This window comes from Hylobates moloch, unplaced genomic scaffold (genome assembly GCF_009828535.3).
Source record: "Hylobates moloch isolate HMO894 unplaced genomic scaffold, HMol_V3 SCAFFOLD_15, whole genome shotgun sequence".
NCBI classification, from domain to species: domain Eukaryota; kingdom Metazoa; phylum Chordata; class Mammalia; order Primates; family Hylobatidae; genus Hylobates; species Hylobates moloch.
The window spans coordinates 79,139,466-79,161,107 of NW_026652290.1; the positions used below are offsets into that span (position 1 = coordinate 79,139,466).

Here is a 21,642-nt window from a genome sequence, read left to right on the forward strand (position 1 = left end):
ACACTGCATCTATTTAAGTTATCCTGTCTATCCAGCCATCCCCAAAAATAAAGGCTTCAAAGCTGTCTTTGATAATGATGACACGATTCCCTCCACTCACAATGGTCTCTCCACTTCTTCCCTGCCAATCCAGCCTGCCTATCCTTTCCTTTCCATCCCAAGCCTTGCCTCTTTCTTAAAGTTTTCCTGGGTTATTCTGGTCCCGACTTATTCCTACTTGGAGAAGTCTTGGTAACACCTAATCAAACACACAATGCCTTGCATTGTTCTCTAATGCTTTCATCCTGCAAGTCTAGGGTGCCTAATTGAATTGCAAGCTCCTTGAAGGCAAAGGGTTTTACACTTCTTGTGAATGCCATCTCCCATTTTCTACTTCCTTCCCCACTCTCCATTCCCCAAACCCAGCACAGACACAAAGCTGGGCACATTTGCTGAAATGCATTGGTAGGTTGGACACGGTGACTCACACCTGTAATCCCAGCACCTTGGGAGGCCGAGGTGGGTGGGTCACATGAAGTCAGGAGTTCGAGACCAGCCTGGCCAACATGGCAAAACCCTGTCTCTACTAAAAATACAAAAATTAACCAGGCATGGTGGTGCATGCCTGTAGTCCCAGCTACTCAGGAGGCTGAGGCAGGATAATCACTTGAACGCAGGAGGCAAAGGTTGCAGTAAGCCGAGATCCTGCTGCCACACTCCAGCCTGGGTGACAGAGCAAGACTCCATCTCAAAAAAAGGAAAAAAAAAAAATGAATTGGTAACTACTGGTCATTTGAATGAATGATTCTTTTTAATTTTCTACGAATTAGAAGACATTGGATTATTAACATAGAATTTAGAAGAAAAGAGGTAAAATTCTTATGAATTGAAGCTCCAGTGGGGCTCGAATCTGAGAGAACCTGTCGATATGTATCCTGCCAACTGGCTAAGACAGAGTTTCAAGAGAAAAACCCCTTTCACTTTGATTTCAACCCTGGAGGTATTGCTCTAATGCCTGCTATGCACTCAGAGTCTCCAAGTACAAAACTAACATCTCTAGCAAGGAGGGCAGGTCAGTAGGAAAAATTACTAACCTGCTGAGATTTGAGTCAGGTCTGGTTTCAGACCAAGACTTAGCTATGGATCTACATTACAGACAACCTGAGAAGGATCCAACCTTGACCAAAAGAGCTTTTATTTCTAACACAGTGGAAAAGGGATCTGCTTATTTATGAAAGAGACTCTCTGGTCACCTTTGGATTCAAAGGAAGAACTTTGGCTTTATATTCTATAAAAAGCTTTCTGAAGAAAAGAACTAAAATAAAAAGATCGAACAAGGGGTGGGGTGGGGAATCACTGCCATGTGGCAAACTCATTATTGGGGCCATGATTGGAAGCAGGACCTGGATTGTGGCCTGGGGTCTGGACCCAGCAGGGTCTCATAATCCACCTTTTGGCCTGGAGCACATCACCTGACCTCTCAATTTCACCGTCTCCCACATGGAGGTAATACCGCTGGGCACTTGGTAAAGCTAAGAGCTCTACACACGTTATTATTTCAGAACCAGGCAAAGCTGGTTTGATCACGTCTGTCTGTGCAACTTGAAAAAAGTCCAGAAGAGGTTGCAAAGATGAGTTAAGATTTCTAAAATATCCCTTCTGAAAGGTTAAGGGATTTGATTGATTCAGCCTGAAAAAAGAGATACTGAATAACTGTCTTCAAATATTTAAAGGCCTTTTACCCAAGGGCTGGTGAGAGGATAGGGACCACAGGTTCTGGTCCACACTGAGCAGGGATGGGACAAGCCCAGGCTCTGACAAGGAGAAGCCTCTAGCATTAAGGGCCATGGAATGCAAATGAGTGGCTCAGGGATGCTAGAGAATGTCCTTCCAGGAATTACTTTACTTGGGAGAGGGTAAGGAATAAATAGAGTGACAATAGGCAAAACTGAGGCAAGGCCTGAACTCTGCAGAAAGCAATCTCACAGTCCCTGCCAGATAGATTACTGTTAAGTCACCTCTTTGGTACCTTGCTCTGTTCTTGGCCCTTGTGAACATGTCCCATCCCAGCATCAGAAACCTGCCCTCGAACAGTTTCCCTCAATACCCTGCCTGATACTCCTTCATGGGCACTGGGTAGAGCTATGCCAACCTCTCTGCCCTCAGGTCTCCAAGGCTTCATGATATTTACTGAGCATCTCTTACATGCGAGGGCACTGTACCAAAGCACTGTTCTTATGACAATCCTGGCCTAGTACCTACCATAGGCACCATTATCCCCGTGTTGTGGGTGAGAAATCTGAGGCTCTAAGCTACCAAACACTAGAGCCAGGATTTCAATCCAGGTCTGAAGGACTCCTAAGGCTGTGCTCTTTCTCCTCTATCTGTTGAGTCCCAAAGAGAAGACTGATCCCTTTCAGCCTGTGGCTGCAGAAAGAAACAGGGTGCCTCCTGTTCCCTGCTCTTCTGCTTCCACAATATGCAGTCCCTGCAGAACTTGACTTATCTGCATGATTTGTGATGCATGTGTTGCAAAAATCATTCCTATTCCTTTGTATCCTCTGTATTTTGTTGGAGAAACAGTTTGGTGATCCAAACATACCAATGAGGCCTACTTGTTATTGCTATTGTTGGTTTAGATGCTGAAGAACTCTCCCAGGTGAGCATGACACCTAGGTGCAAGGCATGGGAAGAAGAACCTATCGGTCCCCAGGTCAGGCCCCGACCATCTCTCATCGGTAAGCCTGTGAATCATGGGGCATTGCCACATTATTAGAAAGAAGAAATAATATGCAAATTACATCATATCAAAGGAAGAAATTCTAACAAATGGGCACAGCAGGAAACCATCATTTGCACAGGTGAGAATTACATTGCTGTTTATGCTTCTGTTACCTGGGCTAATTATGCTTTGATTTAAGCATCTGGAGAGCCTGGAGTGCCACGCTTACCCAAACCCCTGTGATTATTACTTACAATGTAAGTAAAACATGGACTGAGACTGGAGCTTCCCATAAGAGCATTTTGAGCAGGTTTGCTACTTGGTATAATGTAGGTAAAGTGCCTAGCCCCATACCTGTCAAAACCAGTCCATTTCTTGCAACTCCTTTTTTCTGTACATATTAGCCAGCCCTCAGCCATGAGCTCTGACAGATGTCTATTCAAATTGTACCAAAGGATAAAATCACATGGCCGGAAATGACCTTAACTGTCATCCAGCCTGACTTCCTTACATCTGGGGTTAGGATGCCTGGTTTAGCCAAAACACACACTGGCCAGATTCCATTATAGTGAACTGCACAGGACATGCAAGCAGTGGAATTTTATTAGACAGTTAGAAATCACATTAGCTCCAGCTCTAGCAGACATAAACGCCCAGGCTTTCTAACAGCATATGAGCAAGGAAAAGAATCCTTCGGCGCATCCTAGAAGAAGGGGGTGTAGTCACACCATCTCACCCCCACACCTCTCTCTGAGCTCCTTGGAATTTGCATGTGTTGTAAACTTTGTGCAATTCCCATGAATGTATTTTTTTCCATTGATGGGGATGCAGCATTTGAGAGATGGGAACTGAAGGGATGCTTGATGGCAGAATAATGGAGTGGTGAAACTTCAGCTGTGCCTCATTTCAACTCTCTCCCTTTCACAGAATGCAGAGTTAGGTATTTTCACTAAAAAAAAAAAAAAAATACTTAGTCCACAGTCTGTAAATCCAGGAGGATGGCTGTGACAACTTGCTTCACCCCAGACCCATCTCACGTGGTTTAGGTATGAAATGTGGTGGCTTCTCATTCTCTAGGGCCTCCCCTTGCCCTCCCAACTCTTCCAAAACCCCCTCCAGGCTAAGAACCCTCACAGTCCCAGCAACAGGACTGGGAGAACAGACGTGTAAAACACAAACAACAAGAGCAGCTTCTCAGAACGGATTACTGAAAGTCCAACCCACCATCTAAAGAAAGGATCCCAAGTCCAAGAACAGCAATTAAAAAAAAAAAAAAAAGAGTAGAAAAATGTCTTCTTTTCTTCAGAGCAACACATGCTAGCACTTTACAGACTCTGGCATGTGTCAGCATTTCTGAAGTAAACTCTATTTTCTTTAGATGAAAGAGATTTAAAAAATAGACTCAGAATTTAGCCCAGTGAAAATTGCTTTGGCTATTCACATGTAATAAGCTGTAGAAGCAAGCAGAAAAAAATCAATTGCTTCTGATTTATTTATTCATTCATTTGTCCATCTCCTTTCCCTCTAATATAAAAAAGGATGTCTTCTATAATTTTGCAAGTCATTTATCTTTTCAAAGAAAGAGAAAATAGTCCCAGCCTCCCATTGGTTGCTCAGCATCTTGGCACAGGAAATACATATTTAATTAATTATCATATTGCACACAGATTATGTAAGGAAAAAAGGGGACTGATTTTGCCCATCAAATGTTTCGCCAGTATCTAGAATCAGGAGGCCACACTGCAAAACCTTAAGTCAAGTCTGGTGAATTTGGATCACTTGCTATGTTAAAAGCAAGGACAAAGCTTCATCTCACTGCTTGCTCTAATTCTTAATTGGGGCGGTGGGCACACTGGTGCTCATTTAATTTGTCTTTAAGCCCTTTTGTAGGTCTTAAATATTTCATATGAAATATTGTTAAATCCTCAAATCTTCTACAACAGGTTCTATTCTGGGCAGTTCAGAGCTGAGAGCAGAGAAGGGAAGTTGGAAATGCCAAAATGTAATTGCAATAAAGAGCAGGAAATGTAAGCAACCAATTTTGGAAGGCTGTTTAAAGTTTTAAACCTATGCCAAATAATTGGGATCTATTAAAAGAGGGCCTAATTCTATTATAATCCCCATATACACACAGTTATTGAATTCTTCCGAATACCTGTTGAGATTGGGTGATAATTAGCTGAATGGAAATCATCAGGCACCACCGTCAAGCACATACATAACTGAATATGTAATCCTTCCTTCTATCACTGAGCCTTAAACTAGAGACTGTGTGTGGGATTGTGACTTTGAGCTTGTGATCCCCAGTATTCTGGGGAGATGTTTTGAAAGGCCCAAGTGTTCCAGGCAGGAGAGCTGAGAGAGCTGAGTGTCCATTTTTCCCTTTGGGACACAGTCCCCAAACACTGTTTGTTTCTCACTGCCAAGAGGAACTACACATGGTCTTCCAATATCCCTGCCATGGCATTAAAGCCAACTGTTCTGTCCCCTTGCCCACAGATGGAGGAGTAGGAGAGAAAAGATGGCCACAATAACTACATTTCCGGCCGAATTCCAAATCTTTCTTAGAGCTTAAGTCGGTTGCTATCTCCTTGTTCCCGTTTGGATAAGGTTTTATTTTCTAGGCTTCCCTTCTACCCTTGACTGCTCAGTCCTCAACACCCAGCAAACCCTTCAAAGGTCTTAAGTGTATTAAGTGGGCAAAGAAAGGATTGAAAGAAGAGGGTGTAAGAGGAAGAGGGTGTCATACGCCATCTAATCAGTCAGTGGGGAGCAGATGTTCCCTCACCCCATTATTTCTCTTCAAGAGCAGAGCTTTTGTCTGTGTAAAGAACTGGTAAAAGAAGTCCCACTTCTATCAAAGCTCTAAAGAAGATTCTGAAGTTTGTCACCTTATTTGTTTCATTTCTGGATGCCGTTAGACCAACTGGTTTTACTTCCTTCCCACCACACACACACAAACCCCACGCAAGCCTCCTGGGAGAGGCTGCCCTGCCACTGAAGCCTGCCTTGCACACAGCATGCAAAAACGCCCGTTTTATTGGCCTCACGTGGTAAGTCCAAAATCTTCCCTCTGCTCCACCAAAGTTAACAGATGGCTGGTCCCTTTTTGTACACAGGCGTAAGCATCTTCAAAATAACCTTTTCCTTTAAAGGATGCCAATTAATTAAATGTCACTATAATGTGTTCCAGCCAAGGAGGGAAAGAAGAGACCCAGAAGGCAAAGGGCCAATGGAAGAAAACAGGGATGAGAAGTCACACTCTCCTACCTTCACCCGACGACCCTGAGAGATCGATGATCACATACACTCTTCCTTCTGGCTCCAGATCAATCTGCAATTAAGAAAATGACAGTGACTCTGTTAGTGCATTGTATGGGCAACCTGAGAGTTCCACAACATTTCTACCCCAAACTGCTAAAACCTAGAGACACAGCTCCATGTAATTCACCAACCTACAGTGTGTTGAGTGCTAAGTGAATTACTGAACGCCTACTGTGTTCCAGATGCAGACCTGGGAGGACTGATGCATACCCCAAAGGTAGCACCATCCCAGTGGTTCTCAACTGGGGGCAGTTTTGCTTCACAGGGGATGCTTGGCAAACATCTGGAGGCAGTTTTGTCATGATTGGAGAGAGTGCTGCTCCTGGCAGCTAGTGGGTGGAGGCCAGAGATAGCGTTAAACGTTCTACATTGCACAGGATGACCCCTCGCAACAAAGAATCATTCAGCCCCAAATGTCATCAATGATGTTGAGGTTGAGAAAGCCCTGTGTTATCCCATTTTACAGATATGGAAATTCTGCCCAAATTCCAAGGTAAGTGGTAATGCTGAGATTCAATGCTAAGCCTGTCTTGAGAAACCCATGTTCTTTTTTTTTTTTTTTTTTTTTTTTTTATACTTTAGGTTTTAGGGTACATGTGCACAATGTGCAGGTTTGTTACATATGTATCCATGTGCCATGTTGTTTTGCTGCACCCATTAACTCGTCATTTAGCATTAGGTATATCTCCTAATGCTGTCCCTCCCCCCTCCCCCCTCCTCCCACCCCGCAACAGTCCCCGGAGTGTGATGTTCCCCTTCCTGTGTCCATGAGTTCTCATTGTTCAGTTCCCACCTATGAGTGAGAACATGCGGTGTTTGGTTTTTTGTCCTTGCGATAGTTTACTGAGAATGATGGTTTCCAGCTTCATCTATGTCCCTACAAAGGACATGAACTCATGAAACCCATGTTCTTTATACCATACAAACTGCTCCCAGGGGAAATAAGAGAAGCATGAAGACACTACTCCTGCTTTTACAGCATTTATCATCTCACTGTGGAGTTAAAAAATGGAGAACAGTGCTGAAGGACAGAGAACAACTGATAAAGTATCTGACGAACCTGAAATCAGTGTAGAAGAGGGAAGGGAAGAGGGAAGGGAAGGTATGCAAGGCGTAAGAAACAGCGCAGGCACCCTCACTTCCTCCCTCCCCACCTCAAATCCAGCTAACTACTTATAATATACAGAGACAAGGTGGTGAAATAATTGGGTGAGACAAAAGCCAGAGGGCTGGGCCTCTTGTAGTTACAGACAACTTTGCAAGGACTGAACTATCCTTACAGAAACTGTGTTCTCTCTATGAGAGAGAGTAGTAACTCTGGAAACCCTGGATCACCAAGTCCCCCTGCTAGCCTCTCCGCCTCCACAATCCCATCTGTCTACACAGAGCTTTCATTGGTTCATAGTGCCAGGCTCTCTCCCCAACAAGCTGTGAATATCTTGAGGACAGGAACCACTATCCCCCTCCTTTTCCTTTTTCACTGTCCCCAGCAAAGAGCAGGCATACATTTAGCAAGAATTACTTCAGAACAGTCAATGTAGTGGATATCTCCTCCTCCTTCAAAGTCAAGGTCAATTATCACCTCCTCTCTGAAGTCTATCCAGATATGCCCAGTCAGAATTAATTAGCCCCTCATCTGTGTTCCCACAATACACCAGACACCTTTTACTCATGGCTCCTGCGATGGTTAATATTGAGTGTCAACCTGATTGGACTGAAGGATGCAAAGCATTGTTCCTGGGTGTGTCTGTGAGGGTGCTGCCAAAGGAGATTAATATTTGAGCCAGTGGACTGGGAGAGGCAGATCCATTCTCAATCTGGGTGGGCACCATCTAATCAGCTGCCAGCGTGGCTAGAATAAAGCAGGCAGAAGAAGTTTGAAAGACCAGGCTTGCTGAGTTTTCCGGCCTTCATCTTTCTCCTGTGCTGGATGCTTTCTGCCCTCAAACATCAGACCCCAAGTTTTTCAGCTTTTGGACTCTTGGACTTACACCAGTGGTTTGCCAGGGGCTCTTGGGCCTTCAGCCACAGACTGAAGGCTGCCCTGTCGGCTTCCCTACTTTTGAGGTTTTTGGACACGGACTGGCTTCCTTGCTCCTCAGCGTGCAGACGGCCTATTGTGGGACTTCACCTTGTGATCGTGTGAGTCAATTCTCCTAATAAACTCCCCTTCACATATACATATATCCTATTAATTCTGTCCCTCTAGAGAACCCTGACTAATACAGCTCCTGTTAAGTTGTAATACATTGTCCATCTACCTCTCTGTCCTGATAGACAGAAAGTATGATAACCAGATTTGCATCCCTAGTTCTTAGCTCACTGTCTCTTAGGAAACACCCAGCACACACTTGTGGAGGTGGGAAAAGGCTCTGTGTTCAGAACTTCCAGAGTCTATTCTGGGAACATTCACCCTCCCAAGGCTCTGTCCCCAGGAGGGACGGCAGGCATGTGATCTCTACTAAAATGACATTTGAACAAGGGGAGAGGAAAGATGAGGCGGCTATACCATGAGCACCACACGTCCCCATGAGACAAAGCGACCAGCTGGAATGGTATTCTCTAAACTCTCCCAACGTCTCACCCCACACACAATCCAGGAGGCTCCCAGAGTCACTCCTGAGCCCCATCTTGTTTCCTGACTCAGCCTCTAACGGTTGAGAGAGCTTAAGGTTTCCCTCAAAATTTCATTTTCATCCACAAGACTCTTTGGTGCCTCGTGGGAGAGGCCACTGGTGATAGCTGAGGTGCTCCGTCAGCACAGGAGTGAGGGAGTGCCATGAGCAGGCCTGCATTGCCCCCTGGGCACCCCGGGGGAGCTGCTCACCTGAGTTTGGGATCTTCGGTTTTAAATCCAAATGGGAACCAAATAACAAACTGGTAATTCCGCATGCTGCCTTTTCTCATTCCTTTCTCCCCAAGAGTCCATGATTTTAGGTTTCTGGGTAAAGAAAAAGTTCTCCAGAATTCTCACCACTAGTGCTGACCCTCACCAGCCCCTGCAGTGAATGACAAACAGGAAAACCAACAGGCGACTCTACTGAATAGAGCCAAACCAGAATCTTCTCCCTGCCAAAGTTCAAAAATATCAGGGGCCCTCTTGCCTAAAAGCATGGAATTTAAATAATGTATGCCTTTTAGAGATTAGATCATCCCTATTAAACCCTGCCGGCAAAATGAAACTCCTTCTCATATCCTCCAACTCAAAGATTTCCCACGACTGTGGACTTTATTGGCAAAGCACAATGCTATCTGTGTAAAGCAGGGAGGGAGAGAGCAAAGGAATGAGATGGGCTTCAGGGCCTATCCAAAGGCAGGCACCATGCCCATCTTTGCAAAAGGGGAGTGAGAACTCGTGGCAGGGAGGACAGGTCATTCATGATAAAATGTATTCGGATATTAACATTCAAGATAGCAATCAGAAACCATTTTAGCACCCACTGCAGCCTCTGTGCTGGTGAACTGCATTTCCAAACAGAAAAATAGAAATTAAGCTATTAAACATGCCAAAAGCAACAAAGAGCTTTGCAGCATGAGCAGATGGCCGCAGATCGCCAGCCAAGCCCCAGCTAGCCAAGCGAGGAAGCTCTGAGTATCCATCCAAGGTGGTGGGTCTTCAATGACTGGAGGGGTCACCAAGTATAAAAGATGGTGAAGAGTGTGGCGCAACTTCACCACTGAATTAGTTTAATCATAAATTCTGCTCACGATTACATGGTCCAGATAATGATGCAATGTAGGTACCCAGCCCTGCACAACCCTGCAAGCTGTCAGTTAGCATTGGCACCAGGCAGCTGGCGTGACACAAAAGCAGGCTCACTACCTCCTCCCAGCCATTCCCAGGGTTAGTTCTGAGCCCCTTCTTTGCACCAGGCTCCTCCCAGTTCTCCCAGATGCAACCCAATTTATCAAACCTCCTTGGACCTCATACCCCAACTTAACACATCTTCCCAGCTACTATTTCTATTTTCTTTGACTATGATTCTCTTTCACACTACGGTGCCTTGGCTACCCCTCCAGCACGGGCCAGAAGCAAGGCAGTCAAACTGGGAGAGACAAACACAGACTTCGGTGTCAAATCAGGGCAGAATCCATTTTGTCCTTTATCAGTTGAGTGACCTCAGGCAATTATTTACTCTTCCTGAGCCTCTCAGCCACTTCATCCGTGAAATGGGTTGTCATGAAAATTCCATGAAACATACATGCAAAGCACTTGGCACCTTACCTTAGTTAAAAAAAAATTTTTTTTTAACTAAGCACCCAGGAGACACTCTGCACATGGTGGGTAAGAGCAAACTTAGCGGCCATGTGGCCTGAAGCAAGCAGCTACCCTCTCTATGCCTCAGCCTGCTTGTCAGTGAAATGGGGCTGCTGTGAGGTTAAATGAGATAATCTATGAACAGTGCTTAGCAAAGGCACCAGGCATAAAATAGTCATCATTGGTGCAGTTATCATGAAAAAGGCAAGTCTTCTGCTTCTTGGTACAGTGTTATTTCTACAATAACAAACTTTCCTCAACAAAATTGGTATTATTACATGCAATTCCAGGACATTTGATGGCTTTACAGTGTTGTTGTGAATATCAAATAAAGAACTAAAGGTCAGCTGTGCTGGCAGGCAGCTGTAGTCCCAGCTACTTGGGAGGCAGAGGCAGAAGGATTGCTTGAGCCCAGGAGATCGAGGCTGCAATGCACCACTGCACTCCAGCCTGGGTGACAAGTGAGATCCTGTCTCTAAAAACATTTTTTTTTTTTTTTTTTTTTTTGAGACGGAGTCTCGCTCTGTCGCCCAGGCTGGAGTGCAGTGGCGCGATCTCGGCTCACTGCAAGCTCCGGCTCCCGGGTTCACGCCATTCTCCTGCCTCAGCTAAGGTAAGAGTATTGTACTTTAAAATCCAAGGTAAGGGTATTGTATGCACCCTTTCTAGGGGAAACCCGGGGCAGGAAGGGCTATACCCAGGGTATTCCGGGGCATCGGGAGGACCTGTGGTACTCATGAAAGAAGGGCAATGACACCTACTGTGTCTCTGACACCATGTTGGCACCTTACCTGCATTAGTTCATCTAATCTCCTGTGAGACAGCAATATTCTCTACTTTTCTGATGAAAAAACAGGCTGAGAAAGCTTTCAGCCAGAATTCTCACCCAGGTCAGCCTGGGGCACACAGGAGAGGTCAACAGAGCTTGCAAGTCATGCTCACAACCCCCAGCCCTGCCTGGCCGACTGAGCCTCCTCTGACAATCCAGTCCGAGGTGCATTCTCCTTCCTTCAACCCTCCTGTCCCCAGAGTGGGCTCGTTCCCCTTTTCAGGTGTTACTGGCTTCCCCAGGCAGACCTGGAGGGCAGAGCAATGCCTCAGACACCTTGACCACCCCATGGTGCTCTGAGGGGAGGTCTGGGCAGCAATGAGTGCCTTTCATGTGAATTAGGAACTTGGCAATGGGGAATAGCCCAACCTACAGCAAGCCCTGAAAAGACAATCTTAGAAAAGCAAAAAGTTAGGGACTTTTTGGGGGTGGTGCTCAGCCATTTACAAAGCCCCTCATATGCATTCATTTATTCATTCCTCACAATTAATCTGTAAGGTAGCGAGTTTTGTTATTTTCAAAAAAAATTTTTGAGACAGTCTCGCTCTGTGCCCCAGGCTGGAGTGAAGTGGTGCCGTCATGGCTGCAGCCTGAAACTCCTGGGCCCAAACCTTCCTCCCACCTCAGCCTCACAAAGTGCTGGGATTACAGGTGTGGTAACAAGTATTATTAGTGCTGTTGAACATCTGAGAAAGCTGGGGTTAAGGCAGATAGGTGGCCATTATATCATGTGGTGTGCTAGTGAGATCACACCAGCTGCACAACCCCAGGGGGTGCCATTCACACCTATGTCTGTGCACGAGACCCCTGGAGCCGGACTGGCAGAATCAGAACTTGCTCCCTAGGCCGGGCGTGGTGGCTCACGCCTATATTCCCAGCACTTTAGTAGACCGAGGCAGGTGGACCACTTGAGGTCAGGAGTTTGACACTAGCCTGGCCAATATGGTGAAACTCCATCTCTACTAAAAATACAAAAATTAGCTGGGTGTGGAGGCGTGCACCTGTAGTCCCAGCTACTCTGGAGACTGAGGCAGGAGAATCGCTTGAACCTGGGAGGCAGAGGCTGCAGTGAATCAAGATCGCACCACTGCACTGCAGCCTAGGCAACAGAGCAAGACTCCATCTTAAAAAAGAAAAAAAAGAATTTGCTCCCTCAACTCCTGTTTCTCAGTCTCATGTTCCTTCCTCGACACCACACCTGCCCAGCAGCAGCTCTGACAACCACAACAGCAAAATCGAAAGGACTCCACCTATGCTGATCTCCAGGCTGCTGGCTGATGTGCTGCTGTCAGCCCCCCGTGATCCACAGGTATCTGTACACCTACATGTTGGGGGTTATTGGGTTCAAGGGAAGGGAGGTCTAATATACAAAGTCAAGCTTCCTAACCATAGGTTCAACTTTTGCCTGAGGTGTCTAAGCAAACCTTTCCTCGGGACAGCCCCCAATGTCACACAGGCCCAATTTGAATTTCACTTCCCTTCCCATCTGCTGTCAGGCACAAAGGCGTGGAGAGAGGCAAAAGGGCAAGAGGGACAGGATCTGAAAAAGATGAATCCGGAAAGGATGAGAAGGACAAGGGAAGGCTTGCACTGCCCTTGTTCCACCAGTAAGGCCTAGATAATCTACTGCTGTGTCTTTTTCTTTTTTACTTGGAGGAGGGTGGAGAGTGAGAGAGGAGGAGGCAGACGGGGAACCATCAGGAGAGAAGACTGGGGGACTGGTTCCCAAAGCAGGGGGCCCACTGCCCAAGTCCTGTACCCCTTCACTGATGGCCACTCTCCCCTGGAGGCACCGCAGGCACGCTACCGTCCCCAGACCCACCTGGCATGGGAGAGGCCAGCTGGACAGAGCCGGGGACATTCAGGCAGCAGGTGTCCACCCAGCTCTGCATTTGGAAAGCAGAAAGCATTGAGGCAATACAATGAGCAACTCATCAGCAGCTGCGGGGTGCTGATTTTGAAGTTAGAAGCTAATTAAAGACTCTTCATTTGGGGTAAAATTTGCTACTAACTCTATTGGTAGTGTGCAGTGACTGGTCAAAAAGCAGAGAGTACACATGTAATCAAATATGTTCAAGATTCTATTCTGTTAATGGGCTTATAATAGCACTTACTTTCATAAAATAAGGGGAGGGGCAGATTGTTTTTCTCAAACAGCTTCCATTGCTGTGCAAAACATGCAGGCTTCAGTGTACATCCCTGCAAGGCAGGACCCTGTCTGTCCGGCACATGGGAGGGATTCAATACATATTTCTACATGTTGGCTTATTGAATGGATGGCCTTAGCTTATACTACTTCAATATATTAAAAAACTGGATCTGTACGCTGAGTTGTGGAGATGATTTACTTGGGAAGCCATCTACTATACAGAAATGTTCACAGCAGCTTCATTCCTAACAGCCCAAAACTGCAAATGTCCCAAATGTCCAACAACAGGTAAATGAATAAGCAAACCATGCTACATCCACGTAACGTAATGTTACTTAGCAATAAAAAAGAATGAGGACTGGGCACGGTGGCTCACCCCTGTAATCTCAACACTTTGGGAAGCTGAGGCAGGAGGATCGCTTGAAGCCAGGAGTTCAAGACCAGCCTGTACAACATACTGAGACCTTGTCTCTACAAAAAAATAAAAAAAATTAGCTGAGCATGGTGGTGCATGCCTACAGGCCTGGGTACTTGGGAGGCTGAGGCAGGAGGATGGCTTGAACCTGGGAGTTTGAGGCTGCAGTGAGCTATGATTGCTCAACTGCACTCCAGCCTAGGTGAGATCCCGTCTCTTAAAAAAAAACAACAAAACAAATATACTACCGATACGTGCAACAACATGGATGCCATGTGAAAGAAGCCAAACATTAAAGAGTATATACCACAGGATTCCACTTCTACGATGGAAGAACAGGCAAAACAAACCTACAATAACAAAAAGCACATCTGTGATTCCCTGGAGCTGGAAATGGCCAGTGAATGCCAGGAGACACAGGAGAACGTCCTGGGTGATGGGAGTTTTCTCTATCCTGATTGTGGTGGCGGCTCCATGAATGTAGACATTTGGCGGGACAAATCAAGCCTACACTTAAAATGAATGCACTTAATTGTATGTAAATTATACCTCAATGAAGCAGTTTTTAAAAATGGAAAAAAACGATTTATTTCGCATAAGGATTCCTCCACAAGTTTCCTTTAAATAACAAATCCTATTCCCACCCTCGGAGCATTTAAAATTTCATATTCCATTTTTAAAAATAAAAGGACTCATTCAGAGTTTTTCAAGAGCACATCTGTCACACAACATAATGTACACCTACCTGTGTAGGCGCGCACATTCACACAACCACCCACGTGTGCAAACACACTCACAGGCACACAGCTGAGCCACCTTCTCCTGTCTCCTGTGATCAAAATACAATAATAGCAAGATAAACACATCCAAAATGTAGGTTTGAGAGTCTGCTGAATTATTTAAATCTGTCTGTGTGTTTGTGGATCTGAATTTCCTCATATATAAAACAAGATAATTAGACCAAATGCTCTAGAAAGCCTTTTAATGAACTTAATGACCTAAATATCCATGAATAAGAGACTGCTTAAATAAATTATGGTACATCATATGGTAGATCACCATGCGAGTCCTAAAAAAGACTGAAAAAGATCTAAATGTACCAACTGATAGGGAACTAGCTCTGTGATACATTAAGTGGGGGGGGGGGGGGGGGATAAAGCAACACACGGTAAGTTTATGACGCAGTGTTGCTGTGTGAATACAATGGGGCAATATATGGGTGTACACACACACACACACACATACGCACGTGTGCACATGTGTTCTGCACATATGTCCTTATCTCCAAAAGGAGTCTTAATCAGCAAAAGGCAAGAGCTGACTCAAGAGATGGACATGACAGGAGGAGTAAACCAGAAATCAGGAAAGGAGGCCTTATTCTTTAATCTATGCCCATTTAAAAAATTGTGTTCTGAGTTAACTTGTTAAAAATTTAAGTTACTACCCATTAAAAAAAAAAAATGTCCCTTTTTACTGCACTGGCTGTTTATAATCTCCAATCCCCCAGACTACAGCTTGCTTCAGTTTCCAGACACACCTTAAATAGACACCCCTCAAAACTGGCTCAAACACTGCTTTCTCATCACCCGTAGCCAGGTCACTGGGAACCAAGTTAGCAGCAGCCATTATCTTCTTATGAAACTCTTGTTGGCTGGACTGGAGGCCCACGTTACAGATCTTAGCTCTCAACACACCACAAATGGAGTAGGCTCAAGTTAGCACCTACTTCCTCTTTTTAGCAGGCTCAGAAATGGCCCCAGAGAGCTGGCTCCCTCTGATGACAGAGGTAGCTAAAAACGAGTAACTCTATGTGCACATAAATGCTTTCTTGAGCTGAGAAAACATCCAAAAGTGCCTAAACTAATGTGGAGAGTGTGTAAGGGTACACAGCATCATCTGGTCACAGCACAGTCTGCCTGTCTACTTTGAGAGAAATGGCGGTACATGACTGTATATCCTAAGAAGAGGTAGGTGAGCACTAATAGCAGGAAATGTAGCCACCTACCCCAGCATTCCGAAGCAGATAATCCACTGCCAATCTGCACTTTGCATTTCACATTTTGCATTTTGATTTGCAATAGTCCCTATCACTAGGTATATTTGAATGTGTGTGTTTTATCTTACATTTCCTATTTCTTACACTAAGTCAATATATCTCAGAGATTGAAAGTAAAGGTTTTGAAGCTAGCCTACCTGGGTTCCAATCCCAGTTCTGCCTGTTGAAAGCTCTGTGGCGCTTATTTTGATTTCCTCATCTTACAAGTTGAATGTCAGCAGGACCTGCTTCAGAGTGTTGGGAGGATTCGAGGAGATGGTAGAGCACTTGAAACTGTCTGGCACACAACTTCCTGTAAATATTAGCTGCCAGGTCATTATGATTGTTATCTCCCACCTAGACTGTGAGCACCTCTCCTGCTAAGCCATGTCCTTCTTTTGAGGATTCCACAGCTCTTGATTCAGGGTTGGGATTGAGATAGGTAGTCAATAAAGACTCTAAGTGGAACTGAATGAATCCACGTGATAAAGGGGCAAGCTCGATCAGGAACTCAGGAATTTGAAACCAGAAAAATTATCTTCATATCAGAAAATTTTCTGTCTCTGTAGTATCACAACCTAATAGAACTTTTATCAATGGCTACTCACAAAAATATTCAGTCTCTCTCTCTTTCTTTCTTTCTTTCTTTCTTTCTTTCTTTCTTTCTTTCTTTCTTTCTTTTTTTCTTCTTTTTTTTGCCATGTTGCCCAGGCTGGTCTTGAACTCCTACCCTCAAGTGATCCTTCCACCTTGGCCTCCCAAAGTGCTGGGATTACAGGCATGAGCCACCACACCAGGCTGATATTCAGTACTTGACTCCCTTTAAAAGCCAAGACATGAGCATTTGTTTCTATCTTTCTGAGTTCTTTGAAATAGAGACTATGTTATGAAAACTAATAATCACAACTCTCATAAGCACCCTTTATGGAATACTCTACATGTGTTACCTATGTGAAGAAGGCAATATTGTTGTTCTTAACCATTTGGTGGGTGACAAAACTGAGGCTTAGGAATTTAAATAACTTGCACGCATCCTCACAATTTACAGAAGAGGAGTGTGCGTTAAAACCGGGTTCTCCAACTGGAGACCCAGTGCTTCCAATAGGTACCTTGAGGCCTGGCAGGCTGCCCCACAGACAGCCTGAGCTCTGAGAGATCTGTAGAAAGAACACATTGTGAGCTGTCATGGAGCCCATACTGCATGAATGATGAAAAAGTTGCTCCTTGGCCGGGCGCAGTGGCTCACGCCTGTAATCCCAGCACTTTGGGAGGCTGAAGTGGGTGGATCACGATGTCAGGAGTTCAAGACCACCCTGGCCAATATGGTGAAACCCCGTCTCTACTAAAAATACAAAAATTAGCCAGGCATGGTGGAGTGCACCTATAGACCCAGCTACTAGGGAGGCTGAGGCAGAAGAATCGCTTGAACCCAAGATGCGGAGGTTGCAGTGAGCCAAAATCGCCCCCCTATACTCCAGCCTGGGCCACAGAGCAAGACTGTCTCAAAAAAAAAAAAAAAAAAAAAAAAAGGTTGCTCCTTGGACACAAGAGCAATGAGAGTAATGCTCCTTCATTGTCCTCCTGGAGCTCATAGTTGTAAGGTACACTAAACCCACAGCAAAACAGCTGAGAGGCTCAGACAATGACATACAAATGTGACGCAGGATGCCCAACTTTGGGGAATAACTGCTCTCTGGGGAATATTCTTGTATCATAATACTCTGTATACCAGTCTTATTTGCCATTGCTTTTCATTGTTTAGTTGGAAACATGTCCTGTGAGAAAAAGAACAGTTTTATAAAAAACTACAGAAGCATGAAATTTAAGAGTCAGAAATGACTTAAAAATCATTTAGTTTAAATATACATACAAAAATAAAATAAAGGATAAGAGCTTTTTTCTTTTGCTTATCAAATTAGTCAAAGTTTCATTTGGGTTATATATTTTTGTGTTATTTATTTATTAAAATATAGCCAAAAGTAAGTACTGTGATGTGTTCAGTTTTAAGAAACCAAAAGCTACATGTCTGCTTGTCATGAGAAGCAACAGTCCTCTGCCCCATCCCTCCTCAGAGGGACCAATTTTAATAATTTTTATATGGGTTTTTCTGGTGGTCACTGCTGCGTCCCTAAATAAAATGTGTATGCCTCAATTTCCTGATTTCTTATTTTAGACATTCTCTTACCTTGCTGCTATGATAGAAGAGGATTCAGTTTACTTACCACTTCCCTCCTCTTTGCCCCTCCACAGAAGTTATACATCACAAATTCTGTTTATTCTCTGTTCTCTACAACTACAAAAAAACCCACACACCTAAAATGTCAATTTCTTATGCCATCAACTGTAGAGAATATATCCCTTGACCCTCCACATTGTACCCAGAAGACATTAGTGCTACCAGCATGCCCCATCCTCTGCCTGCCACCCTGCATCCCAGCCACCTCTGAAATTTTTGTCTTTACTCTTAACCTATCAAGGTTGACAACACTGACATTCTGTTCTCTAACCATAGTTAATTTCCATGTTTTGTGTATACATTAGTTCTAAAATCTGAAAACTAATCATCTTTCCTTATTATGACTTTGTAAATGGTGTTACATACACCTTCTTTCCCATGGGCCCAATGTAACAATTCACATGCCACGCAATGGCTAATATACCTAGCATCTAATTCAAATGGATTCTTCATCTTACAGTCTACCAGTTGCCTTTCTCAGATCTTTGAGTCTTCCCAGGGTTCTTTTCTCGCACGGTATACCTATCGGGACACCCCACTGTCCTATTCTCCCTGATCTGAGCTGACGCTCTCTGGTCTGCTGCACAACTGTAGCACTGCATATCTCCTCACTGTTCTGCTGGGTGCAGCCACTGCCTTGGAAATCCATTATCTTCCTTATTCTGATTTATTCCCTTGTTTTTGCTAGGACAGTACATTCTGATTGAAATAGTAGTCAGAAAGCCAGCTTACCAAAACCTTTCATGCCTGTTCTCACACATAATTGATAGTTTAGCTGGATATAGAATTCTAGGTTTTAAAAAAAATCATAATCTATCAGAACTTTCTTCTAACATCAATATTGTCAATGGACTCTGATGTCAGCCTGATTACTGTTGTTTAATAGGTGACGTTGTTTTCACTTTGTGGAAGTTTTTGGGTCTTCTTTATCCTCAGTATTCTAATATGCCACAGTGATATGTCTCAGGGTGTCTTTTGGGATTCATTGTCCTAAATGAAACTGAATTTGTGGGAGATATTCTTCTATTTGTTCTTTGTCATGGGCCTCTTCATTTTCTTTCTGAAACTCCTATTATTCAGATGTTGGACCAGTAGGAATGATCCTTATGTCTCTTACTATGTGATACATATATATATCCATTTCTTTTATCTTTTTATTCCATAGTCTAGGAGATTTCCTTGACTTTATAATTCTTCCTCTGAAATTTTCTGACAATATCTTGAGTTTCCAGAAACGCCTTCCTATTTATTCATAATGCCTTTCTCATGTACAGGCAATGCCTTCCTCTTTTCTCATTTCTCTCTCTCTCTCTCTCATTTGTTTTTGTTTATGAATGCAGCATATTTCTAAGAATTGTGGCCTCATTTGCCATAGGGTTAGATGGTGGGCTCTGGCCATTAAAGCATGGGTCCCTGAATGAGAAATTGGTTTCTTCTGGAGAGTAATACCCACAATGCTTTGCTAGTTCTCCCCGAACCATTATACTATTTCTTTTTCAAAGAACCTTCCAGTTTTATATGTGATAGTTAAGCCCTTCCATAGTGACAGTGGGGAGCATATGGTTCCACATACAGACTTTCCAATGGTCACTTGTTTTACAGTGTCCAAGCCTGGAGCCCTTTAGGGTCCTGCAGAGAAGCTGCTCTGCGCTAGGTTCCTGTGCCCTCTGCACAAGTTCTGGGCTCTAGCTACAGAGTCCTCTATTCTGCTCCATTAGCTGCCACCCCACCTTCTGCTTTCATCTCCCAGAAATTCTCTGAAATAGTTTGATGATGACCTCTTTCTGTCCACTTGGTTAATACAGACTTCCCCCTTTTCTCCTTTTCTATAATTTATATGGGGTCTTGAGTAGGCAAAACTAAACCAAAACAAAAACCCCAAAACTCACTTTCTCCAGGACCACCTTGAATAGAAACTCTAAAATATGTCATCTGAAGTACTATTATGCAGTATTTATGAGAATGGGGAAGAAACAAACACTGTTATACACTGCTGATGAAATGTAAATTGACACAAAGTTTGTAAAGAGTGTTTTGGCCTTACATGACAAAAATCCTTTAATCTTGCAGTTCCACTTCTTGGAATTTATCTCAAATCACACATATGTGAAAAGATTTAACTATAAGAATAATCATTACAGAATTTTTAAGAGTGTAATATTAGAGACTAATTGTTCAATAATAACAAAATTATTTAAATAAATTGTAGCATATTCAAATCATTAGATCCATGCCATCATGAAAAAAAACTTGTTGAATTATACGTAATAACATGCAAAGATATTCACAATATTGTATTCAATGGGAGAAAATGAGATTATAAAGGAACGTGTATTCTATGATCCAATTTTGTGAAACTGAAATATGTATGTGGTAGGTACATATGCTAAAGGAAAAAGGTGCTTGTGGAATAGTGGAATCATTTTTTTCTTTTTAAGTATCTATAGTTTCTCAACTTTCTACTTTTCTTCTACTTTCTACTATAGCTTTTTTGTTAAAAATAAGTAATTTTTTGCTTTAAGAACATTATGTGGCTCACTCCTCTCATTTATAGGTAAGGAAACTGAGGCATAATGAGGTTAAACGATCCATTAAAGTACCTGAGTAAATTGCCTACAGCTGAAAAAAAAAAAGAACAGAAACTCAGTTATCCTGATTTTCAGTTCTTTAAGGTACAAAAAAAGAGACAAATTATTTTAAATTTTCATATATCTTGAAAAGTATAATTTCCTGGTCAAATAATTATAGCACTACTCAATCATAATCACCAATTCTGAGTGGTAAGTAGTCAAGTGTATTTCTTAGTTGGATACAGTTTGAACATATTAAGGAAAAGCTTCAATAGCTCAATAGACTTTTATTTTATTTTTTTGAGATGGAGTCTCACTCTGTTGCCCAGACTGGAGAGCAGTGGTGCTACCTTGGCTCACTGCAACCTCCGCCTCCTGGGTTCAAGCAATTCTCCTGCCTCAGCTTCCCGAGTAGGTGGGATTATCAATAGAGTTTTCAACAGATTTTTAATCTAATTGAAAAATCCTTTGCTTTGATCGAATCTCCTCTATATGATGGTGTTCCTCCACTTGTGTGAGGTGAAGCAGTCCACGTTTTTTATATTCTAGACAATGTTACCTTTTAACTACCTTTCATGTAACAAACTGTCATAACAGCAGACTTCATTGATCAGGAATGGGCAAACATTTCTGCTATGATATGACCATACAGTGCCTATCATCCAGCTATTCAGAGTCACTATCTTTGTATGTACAGGAATCCGCTGGAATATATTCTCCTATTTGTCTCGAATTCTTTATAAGACAGGAAAAAAGAAAAAAAGAAAAATGCTGGTGCTCTAAGGAAACCAAGCACAAGTCTCAAATTTATATAACATAAAGTAAAACAGAATTTATTAGGTATGTCAAAATCAGTGACATTTCCCTTTAATCCAATATTCATCAGTTGACTCTGTTGAATTTTGAAGGTATAAATCAAATTTTTAAGACTTTTAGATTTTATATGAAAACAATGAACAAGACGTAAATAAGAAATAGGGCATGATTTTCTGTTTTCTGGGATAGAACCTGCCTTAACATGTAATCTAATGAGTGCACTAAACTGTCCAACTGGCTTTTTTTCTGTAACTAAGTAATACATAAGTTTTGAAGTACAAATTATATATGGAAGCAGGGACTATCTAT

At 43.2% G+C, this 21,642-nt stretch overlaps 1 protein-coding gene across 2 annotated transcripts in view; it reads right to left on the reverse strand.

The window, feature by feature from the left end:
- PRKCE (protein kinase C epsilon) overlaps nucleotides 1-21,642 on the reverse strand; it is a 534,020-nt gene that overhangs the window by 336,523 nt on the left and 175,855 nt on the right. For both annotated transcript variants that reach the window (XM_032176939.2, XM_032176940.2), the window contains exon 2: nucleotides 5,972-6,035. In XM_032176939.2, coding sequence (XP_032032830.1) covers nucleotides 5,972-6,035 — 64 coding nt within the window. The remainder of the gene's footprint in view (nucleotides 1-5,971; nucleotides 6,036-21,642) is intronic.